At 36.6% G+C, this 11106-nt stretch overlaps 1 protein-coding gene across 1 annotated transcript; it reads right to left on the reverse strand.

Annotated features, from left to right (window-relative positions):
- Positions 1 to 173: 173 nt before the first annotated feature.
- LOC117331436 (emerin homolog 1-like) lies at positions 174 to 11030 on the reverse strand. The gene is made up of 6 exons (XM_033890148.1): positions 10756 to 11030; positions 9127 to 9283; positions 5350 to 5442; positions 3093 to 3120; positions 2473 to 2598; positions 174 to 868 (listed from the first exon to the last, which is right to left on the reverse strand). The coding sequence occupies exons 1-6, from the start codon at positions 10978 to 10980 to the stop codon at positions 685 to 687; spliced, it is 813 nt and encodes a 270-aa protein (XP_033746039.1). The 5' UTR covers positions 10981 to 11030; the 3' UTR covers positions 174 to 684.
- Between the last annotated feature and the right edge of the window lie 76 nt (positions 11031 to 11106).

Below are 11106 nucleotides of genomic sequence, written 5' to 3' on the forward strand. Positions count from 1 at the left end.
TTCACAATTAACAAGTCAGACCTACAGGTATTTGTTTTAAGACCATTTAACTATTAAACTATTAATGGCTCATTTGTTCTTTAAAAGTCCAAAGTTACTAAGTTAATCACCAAATAGTCATATTAAAATGAGCATTGCCCCCCCCCCCCCCCCCCCCCCCCCCCTTTTTAAAAAAAAATTAGAATTTCTTCATGATTTGCACGGATTTAGAGCTGTCCAATATTTAATACAGCACTTATTGGTCTCGATACTGAACTTTCTATCAGATCCTTACATCCAAGTAGTTTATATCACCACCATTACATTTCAATAGCAGCAAGACAAATAAAGACTTGCAATAATTTAACAATGACTTAATGATACTCTTTCAGTCATCACTTACCATGTGGCTTTTAATATCATGTTAATAAACTTGTTCCATAAATAGTATCGAATACTTATTAAAGGAAGGATCGTTTGGCATCCAAATCATCTTTCCTTCTTGAATCGCATAGAAAAAATTCACAGTTACATACTCAAACATCAAAGGAAAAGATACAAGATGAATTAATTTACATTCCAGATTTGAATTGATACTTCAGCAATTTCTATTGTTGTCAAGCACTATCAAACATAATTACTATTCACAGACATATCCTGTGTTGTCTCTTTCGGAGCTTGTGTTGTGCCGTCTTCCATCTAGTATTAAGAAGCTGGACCCTTTGTTATTTTGGGTACTCTACTTCCAGCAGGCTCCATGTTGAGGTAGACAAGATATGCAAAAAAGAAAACGCCAACAAAAACAAGGAACTTGACCCATCTAGGCAAGGCTGAGTGTTTGATAGTTGATGTTGGCCGTTTTGGTGTTGGTTTACTGGTAACTGCAGGCCTGAAATACATAATTACAACAACTGTATACATATCTGTATAGTCAACAATATCTAATGTTACTGTGGATTTAACTTGTAACTTATTATCCATGAGAGCAAAATTACGTTAAGAGTAGTACCACTACATTACCCAAGAGAGAGTACCACTACATTACCCAAGGGGGGAAACCTACATTACCCAAGAGAGAGTACAACTACATTACCCAAGGAGGAACCACTACATTACCCAAGGGGGGAAACCTACATTACCCAAGAGAGTACCACTACATTACCCAAGAGAGAGTACCACTACATTACCCAAGAGAGTACCACTACATTACCCAAGAGAGTACCACTACATTACCCAAGAGAGTACCACTACATTACCCAAGAGAGTACCACTACATTACCCAAGGAAGAACCACTACATTACCCAAGAGAGAGTACCACTACATTACCCAAGAGAGTACCACTACATTACCCAAGAGAGTACCACTACATTACCCAAGGAGGAACCACTACATTACCCAAGAGAGTACAACTACATTACCCAAGAGAGAGTACAACTACATTACCCAAGAGAGAGTACAACTACATTACCCAAGAGAGTACAACTACATTACCCAAGAGAGTACAACTACATTACCCAAGAGAGAGTACCACTACATTACCCAAGAGAGAGTACAACTACATTAACCAAGGAGGAAACCTACATTACCCCAGAGAGAGCAACCACATTATACAAGAGTAAACTACATTACCCAAGAAAAAGTACAACTCATTACCTAGGATAGTGCATTTACATTACCAAAGGGAGTACAACTATGTACATTACACAGATTATATGAATACTACAGTAATTTCTTCACAAATTTATAAAGGAAAATGTCTGTCACAGATTTTTGAAATTTCAGTCCATTGGAACCTATTTGCCCCACCCTCTGGCCCCAGAGGATGGGAAGTGAACCATATAATTCACAATTTTGACCATAGAATTTTTCTGAAAAATTTCCATATATACCTGGTATTGGTTCAGATGTTTCTGATAGGTTGAAAATGTAAATTGTTTACAGACTGACAACAAATGCAAAAGGTGATTGCAATAGGTCTGTTGACACTTTATCTTTGGTGTCAAGACCTAACAAGATATCCCAGAGGGATCTCGGCGCCCACTATATCAGTCAAATGAAAAACTCATCTTTTCTCTTCTTTTCCCTCCTTCAAAACATTTAATAACTTTAGATAATACAATATAGCATGGAACAACTTGCAATTGTCAAATTCCAAGATGGCCGCCTGTCAGAAATGTTGTTTTCTGATTGGTCCAAAAATGCAATATGCACAACTAGGGACCAAAGGAAACAAACATATGAAATTTGAGAAAGGTCCCTTCAGTCCTTTCAGAGAAATAGCGATAACAATATTGTTTATGGACAGATGGACCACGGACACAGGGTGATTTGAATAGCCCACCATCTGATGATGGTGAGCTAAAAACTCACTATGCAGAAATACAGTAGCAATTTGTTCATCTTATACATATAATCAAACTTTGAGCAGTATAATTAAAACATTTTCTTAATTTCTAGACATTTGTTTGACTCGGCTGGCTGTCCTAACTTACTCTGGTTTTGGTTCTGAATGGATTGGTGCTCTGTGGATGATTGTTGTTTCTTCACCCATGTAATCTGGCTCAATCTTCTTAGCTCTGGTTGTTCTCTTTGTCGGAGTTCTAGGCTTTGGTGGGGGCCTGCAGTATTCAACACACAATGAATGATTCTCAAATAGCAATTTAATCTAATTTCAACTAATTCATATTTCAAATCATATCCTTATATAGCTAGAAAATATAAGTCCCACCTAACATAAATGTTCGTGTCATGTTATTGATAAATTTACACATACAAGGTGCACATGTATCTGGTCAAAACAAATTCAAGGTTATCTTAAGTCTTAATAGAGAGGTTTCATTGTTCTTCTACCTGTATTCATATCTCTGTATCTCTTCATATCTTCAGGATTGAAAGTAAATCAAAGACTTTTCAGGGATACATAGCATAATCTAAGGACATTTCAAGACTATATGCCTCTGCTATATGTAGCAGCAATGTTTCTAAAACTGACACCTACACCAGGTATTTTTATAGCTGACCATTATTTAGATAATGCTTGCGATTGGTAACAGCTAACATGTGAAATTGAGATAAACAGGAATGATGTGTTAACAATGTACAGTTTACTTACGATCTTTCTTCATCATCCGGTACTTCCTCTGAAAGAAATCAAAATGTCATAGGTCATGAGAAAATCAGGGTTTGATGTCAATTAGAATCTACAATTGGATATTGTCAGTGAGCATTTTCGCCCACTTAGTCGGACTTCATCAAGACAATTATACCATCAATTTTATCCATAAAGTACTGCAAATGTGGGCAGATTAAACTTGTTATTTATGACATATGTACAATAAATGTAAGAACGACTACTCTAACTTGAATCAGTATTCTAATATATTAACTCTATTTAAGTTTACCCACTCCCCAAGGGCAAATGTAAGACCCCAGGGTAATGAAATTCACAATTTTGGTAATGCACCTTATAATCAATTGGGTATTGAGATGAAGCTTTTTGAAATTTCAGTTAATTTGACCTTTTTTGGCCCTGCCCCTTAGCCCAGGAGGTCAGTCAAGGCAAACTTATGCATACCATCAAACTGTTGTCCTTTGCTGATAATGTTAACTAAGTGAGATTGAATTTCAATAGAAATCAAACAAACGGTCAAAAATGTAAATTCCCTATATAAATAATAGTACAGTTTACCCCTCCCCAGGGTAATGAAATTCATAATTTTGTTAAAACGCCTTATAAAGATCCTTCCATCTATGAAGAGTATTATATTCTATCTCCATTTGGGTCTGGAGAACAAGATTTCTTAAATTTGAACTTTGGGTCTTGAGAACAAGATTTCTTAAATTTGAACTTTCCCCTGAGGGTTGGGGACCATACAATTCACAATAATGGCTGACCTTCGGCCATGGAAGGTTTGTGAATTTTTCTTATTAAAATTGGTACATGGGTTTCTGAAAAGACGAAAATGTAAATTGTTTATGGTCGCACGACGATGGACAAAAGGTAATTAGAATAGGTCACTTGAGACTTTCATGGGTGAAAATGTTCCGGTTCATGAAATACTGAAATACATTCTGTAGCTGATTTTGTCAAAACTTAACATACGGGAGTAGGCATATATGAAGGAAAATATTTTCAAATACTGAATTCAGTATTAATACTGAAAACTTCCATCCATGGTCTTTGTCTTAGGTGACCTAACTAGAGCTGTCATCGAGGGGGTGACAAGTATACCCCCCGCTTTTCCATGATTGGTTTGGATACTTTGTGAAGCTGCCTATTTATGGTACTATAACCAAATCAAACATGTTCTATGTTTAGATAAGAACTAAGTGAATGCATAGCCGAATAAAATTTTGCTCGTTTTTAAAGAAAAAGGGGCATAACTCTATTAGAAGTGGTAATTCGGCAAAATCTTTGCATAGAGCTAAGCCTCATAGGGTCCTCTAACTACATACCAAATTTTAGTAAAATCCATTGACAACAAAGCAAATGCATAGCCGGACAAGCTAGTAACCATTTTTTACATAAAGGGGCATAACTCTGTAAAAAGGGGGATTTTTTCTGGAAGAAACCGTTACTGGAGACACAACTTCATGCCATCCTTCAACTCTATATAAAGTTTCAAGAAAATCCATCAAAAACTAAGTGAATGCATCGCCGGACAAAATTATGACACATTTTGTATGAAAAAGGGGCATAACTGTTAAAAAGGGCTAAAGTGGCATAATTTGTTTAAAAGGACTACTTGGGGAAAATCACAACACCATATAGCCTTTTAACTATACACCAATTTTGTGAAAACTGAGGAAATGCATAACTGGACAAATTATAACCATTTTTCAAATAAAGGGGCATAACTATGTAAAAAGCATTTACTGGAGGCACAAGTGCATGCAGTCCTTCAACTGTGTAAAAAGTTTCAAGAAAATCCATTGAAAACAAAGCAAATGCATGGCCGGACAAGCTAGTAACCATTTTTTTACATAAAGGGGCATAACTCTGTAAAAAAAGGGTTTTTTCGAAAGAAGTCGTTACTGGAGACACAACTTCATGCCATCCTTTAACTCTGTATACAGTTTCAAGACAATCCATCAAAAACTAAGTGAATGCAGAGCCAGACAAAATTATGACACATTTTGTATGAAAAAGGGGCATAACTCTGTTAAAAAGGGCTAAATCGCAAAATCACTGCAGGGGACACAAGTTCATATGGTCTTCTAACTATATACCAAATTTGAGTGAAATCCATAAAGAAATGAGCGAATGCATAGCCGGACGGACGGACGGACAAGGCGATTCCAGTATCCCCCCCTAACTTCATTGCGGGGGGTGTGTGTGTATAAAAATCAATGAAATATTCAACACATACCATACTGTGAAGTCTCCATCAATTTTTCTGTGGTATTTCCTTCTGCTTGTCGTAGCTTCAAAAGTTTCTTTTCATAAACTTTTCTTGTAGTTGCTACAACACAAATTAATCACAAAGCTGAGTCTCATTTTGCAAATGCTCAACATATAAGAGATAACTTCAGGCATATAAAGTTCAGTTTAGGCAGCAGATGTGTTAAAGATGTTATGAACTTTGTAGTGTTTTCCTGTTCTATAAACAACTTGTGATAACTCACGGAGAGAAAAAACAACACAGTATGTAAACTTTTAAAAGTTATTAACAAACAAGAGATCCCAGAGGGATCTTGGCGCCCACCATTGAATGATCTTTATAGGTTCCATGTCAGATTGATCTTTTCCCTACTTTTCCCTTCCTCTAAGTCTTACTTATCTGTGTAAATTCAGAAACAGCCCTCTAGTACTTTTCAAACAAGGGGAACCTATATACAGAATTTAAGATTTAGCTATAATGGCTGTCTGTCGGCCATGTTGTTTTCGTATTGGTCCCAATATGCAAAACTAGGCACTGAGGGGAACCTACATATGAAATTTGAAAAAGATCCCTTCAGTACTTTCACAGAAATAGCGATAACAAACTTCAATTGTCAAAATCCGAAATGGCTGCCTGTCGGCCATGTTGTTTTCTGATTAGTCTCAAAATGCAATATGCATAACTAGGCACCGACGGGAACATGCATATGAAATTTTAGAAAGATCCCTTCATTACTTTCTGAGAAATAGCGATAACAAACTTCAATTGTCAAAATCTAAGATGGCTGCCTGTCAGCCATGTTGTTTTCTGATTGGTCTCAAAATGCAATATGCATAACTAGGCACTGAGGGGAACCTGCATATGAAATTTCAGAAAGATCCCTTCATTACTTTCTGAGAAATAGCGATAACAAATTTTAATTGTCAAAATCCAAGATGGCTGCCTGTCAGCAATGTTGTTTTCCTATTGGTCTCAAAATGCAATATGCATAAGTAGGCATCAAGGGGAACCTACATAGGAAATTTGAGAAAGATCCCTTCAGTTCTTTCACAGAAAAAGCGATAACAAATTTCAATTGTCAAAATCCAAGATGGCTGCCTGTTGGCCATGTTGTTTTCCGATTGGTCTCAAAATGCAATATGCATAACTAGGCACTGAGGGGAACCTGCATATGAAATTTCAGAAAGATCCCTTCATTACTTTCACAGAAATAGCGTTAACAAACTCCAATTGTCAAAATCCAAGATGGCTGCCTGTCGGCCATGTTGTTTTCCGATTGGTCCCAAAATGAAATATGCATAACTAGGCACCAAAGGGAACCTACATATGAAATTTGAGAAAGATCCCTTCAATACTTTCTCAGAAATTGAGATAACAAACTTCAATTGTCAAAATCCAAGATGGCTGCCTGTCGGCCATGTTGTTTTCTGATCGGTCCCAAAATGCAATATGCATAACTAGGAACCAAGGGGAACCTACATAGGAAATTTGAGAAAGATCCCTTCAGTTCTTTCACAGAAAAAGCGATAACAAATTTCAATTGTCAAAATCCAAGATGGCTGCCTGTTGGCCATGTTGTTTTCCGATTGGTCTCAAAATGCAATATGCATAACTAGGCACTGAGGGGAACCTGCATATGAAATTTCAGAAAGATCCCTTCATTACTTTCACAGAAATAGCAATAACAAACTTTAATTGTCAGAATCCAAGATGGCTGCCTGTCAGCCATGTTGTTTTCTGATTAGTCTCAAAATGCAATATGCATAACCAGGCACAAAGAGGAACCTGCATATGAAATTTGAGAAAGATCCCTTCAGTACTTTCACAGAAATAGCGATAACAAACTTCAATTGTCAAAATCCTAGATGGCTGCCTGTCGGCCATTTTGTTTTCCGATTGGTCCCAAAATGCAATATGCATAACTAGGCACCAAAGGGAACCTACATATAAAATTTGAGAAAGATCCCTTCAGTACTTCCTCAGAAATAGCGTTAACAAACTCCAATTGTCAAAATCCAAGATGGCTGCCTGTCGGCCATGTTGTTTTCCGATTGGTCCCAAAATGAAATATGCATAACTAGGCACCAAAGGGAACCTACATATGAAATTTGAGAAAGATCCCTTCAGTACTTCCTCAGAAATAGCGATAACAAACTCCAATTGTCAAAATAAAAGATGGCTGCTTGTCGGCCATGTTGTTTTCTGATCGGTCCCAAAATGCAATATGCATATCTAGGCACCAAGAGGAACCTACATATGAAATTTGAGAAAGATCCCTTCAATACTTTCTCAGAAATAGAGATAACAAACTTCAATTGTCAAAATCCAAGATGGCTGCCTGTCGGCCATGTTGTTTTCTGATCGGTCCCAAAATGCAATATGCATAACTAGGCACCAAGGGGAACCTACATATGAAATTTGAGAAAGATCCCTTCAATACTTTCTCAGAAATAGAGATAACAAACTTCAATTGTCAAAATCCAAGATGGCTGCCTGTCGGCCATGTTGTTTTCTGATCGGTCCCAAAATGCAATATGCACAACTAGGCACCAAGGGGAACCTACATATGAAATTTGAGAAAGATCCCATCAGCACTTTCTCAGAAATAGCGATAACAAGAATTGTTTACGGACGGAGGGACGGACGGACGGACGACGGACCACGGACGCAGGGCGATTTGAATAGCCCACCATCATCAGATGGTGGGCTAAAAATAAGCCAAATAGACGTTCTAATGTCACTTATAATATGCATTATTGCAAAGTCACGAAAAAGACAACTGACTATTATAATGGAGTGTCAGAAGTCTTTAAGATAGTCTGTGTCATTCAGCAGATGGCCTTTTTAATTTGTGGTCCCGGTTCAAAGAAAAAGAAATAGTGTTTGATCTGTCCTGAAGAATGCCCTGTTGAGAGAAACATTTTCTAAGCAAATTATTACATTGGCCTATGACATTTTATGTTAATTTAACAGTATGTATGCTTTCTGCTGTCTTCTTTCAGTTTCATTTACAAGGGCAACCATGTGTCATAGAATGTTGGTAACAGTGTACATGTTCATCACCTCAAACTGGAAAGATACTCGTATAAAAATAACTAATTAATTGACCAAATGTTATCTTTTATTCATGTTTTATTGTCCTTATATGACGACCTTCACAGCATTAACATGTAATCCAACACAAATTATCCATAACTGACTGGTCTAAAGAATGTCCTGTTCAATGACAAGTTATCTATAACAGTTTCACGTGAACTTGTTAGTGCAAATATCTTGACCTGTCTATAGTGGCTATTTTTCTGCCTCGATACCTGGGCAGTCTTTATAGACAGGTTTGACAGTAATTCACAATTTTGGTTGACCTTTGGCCATGGAAGGTTTCCGCAAAATTCCATTGCAATTAGTTCAGGGGTTTCTGAGAAGTTGAAAATGTAAATTGTTTATGAATGGACTACACACAACAATGGACAAAAGGGGATAAGAATATGTCACTTAAGTCTCAGGTGACCTGATAAAATACCAAAATAAACAAAGGGGCTGAAGAGCAATAACTTTTACAAAAATAGTGTAGTCAAAATTCCTTTCAGGGAGTCGAGAACTACATCTGATTATAATGCATACAAGTTTCTTAAAAAAAAATTCATGGATGAAAAAAACAAAAAAAAACAAACATTGATAGCATAATACAAATCATTAAAATGTGTTATATTAGAGATTTTCTCACAAAAGTTAAGATAAGGCTATCATGACATGTTTGTGTCTTACCAGTAACTGGTCCAGGGGCTGCACCCCTATCTCGAAGTTCTTGTGCCAATTCAGCATCTGTAAGGTCTTTGACAGGCTCCATCACAGGGGTTTCTGGATCTTTATTTGAATAGTCTCCACTTCCTTTATGAGCTTTTGTTTTAGTTTGCAAGATTGGCTAAAATTAATAATATCAATTCATCAGAAAATCCTTCATAAAATCAATGTTATGCATGTTTGGCCTATAAAATATATTCCTAGGGCATTGACATCAAACTTGGTATTTTAAAGGGCACATACTTTTGTGATTTACTTTTAATTTTTTGTGGTTTTGATATTACTCTATGCAGTAGTTGTCAAATTGTTTTGCAATACTTGTACTTGATGTGTCTAAAATGTGGCTTTCCAGATTCTCATAATCTTTATGTCAGTAACAGAGGGTAGAATGTGTTGAATTGTTTTAAACTAATTATTGATAACATAAGTTCTTATATTTTATCAGTGTTGTTGCTAATCTTTCCAAATTCATCCAACTCAGACTCTGGCTGAAATGACACTTCATGTTTTAATACTGTGTGATTCCTAAAATTGGCGGAAAAGTAATGTTTAGGGTTTGAAAGGGATGATTGGTATCATTTTAAGAATATAAGCCTGTTTTTTTCTTAGCTGTTGTTAGGGCAGGGTTCTTGTCAGAAATAAGAAGTAATGTTCAAATCAGGGTAAACAACCACAACAGCTTCAGATTATTTTATGCTGCTTGTCCATGTGTTTCGCCCTACTCGGGCTTCATCAGGACGAATATGCATTGATTTCTATAAATAGAGACAGTTAAGCATGATGTCCTAGCAGATTAGATACCTTAAAGGTGATCACAGTATGTCTTGTTTCTTAATGCATGGTTTATTTTGTTTAACGTCTTATTAACAGCCATGGTAATTTAAGGACGTGCCTGGTTTTGTAAGTGGAGGAAAGCCAGAATACTTGGAGAAAAACCACCGACCTACAGTCATTACCAGATAACTGCCCCACATGAGTTTCGAACTCGCAACCCAGAGGTGCAGGGCTAGTTATACAGCGTCGAGACACCTTAACCACACCGCCACAGCAGCGCCCGTTTCTGAATGCAATCATATTATCTAATTTATCCTCTGGTTTCTAATATAACTTCTGTAACAGTTATAACAATCTCTGTCACGGTTAATCTACATCCAAATTATTATTATTATATCCCATATATAGTCTACTGTTTTCCACAACAATGTCTCTGTGCTGACATGTAACTCCACAGTTAATTTATATTCAATTTCGCGTATTACACTCAAGTTGGCGGTTTCCCAAACCTGATAGAGCTATACAGCTTAAATACAAGTGTAGCTTTTTTTTTTTTTACAATTCAAAAGACCATTTTAAGTGCCTCTGTGTATTCAACTTCAGTTGTCAATGTATAACTTTGTGTTTTTATATAAGACTAGACATGCCCCTAGGTGTATCTTTTAACAAATTGCAAAACAATTTTCAGTATCAATAACATGTCACATGTATAACACATTTCCTTATTGGTACCGAATTATTTTTACATACTTTAATGTTTTACATATTATAGTACTTGCGAGCTGTCACATAAAAATCGATTTAAATAACTTTTCGCACCTTTTTGAGAACTACTTCACTGTCACTTTCTTCGCCACTGTGTTTATCACCGTTTTCATACACGTCAGTTGTTTCTTCGTCGCCCGACTCGTCGGCCTTCAGCACGTGTTCTGTATACAAATCAACGTATGTCTGCTTCCTTGCGTCGGATTTAGGTAAAGGTATATTATTGCGTATCAGTTCCTCTTTCAGTTTAGCTTTCGTCAGCAACGATGGATCAGACATACTATTATTAGCTCGGGGACACACTCACGTGGCCTTAACCTTGTGAAAAAAATAGCGGGAAATAATACTAAATTGTTATGTAGCATACGATTGGTTAATGGTGATTGCTATAATAAAGAACCCAAA

Source organism: Pecten maximus, chromosome 7, assembly GCF_902652985.1.
Source record: "Pecten maximus chromosome 7, xPecMax1.1, whole genome shotgun sequence".
Classification (NCBI taxonomy): domain Eukaryota; kingdom Metazoa; phylum Mollusca; class Bivalvia; order Pectinida; family Pectinidae; genus Pecten; species Pecten maximus.

Bases quoted from the DNA above. Each gene is read 5' to 3' on its own strand.
- LOC117331436 (XM_033890148.1), bottom strand. From the start codon at position 10,980: ATGTCTGATCCATCGTTGCTGACGAAAGCTAAACTGAAAGAGGAACTG. The intron at 9,284-10,755 runs GTGCGAAAAGTT...TATTAATTTTAG, and splicing joins GTGAAGTAGTTCTCAAAAAG to CCAATCTTGCAAACTAAAAC. The intron at 3,121-5,349 runs GTATGTGTTGAA...GATTTCTTTCAG, and splicing joins GATGGAGACTTCACAGTATG to AGGAAGTACCGGATGATGAA.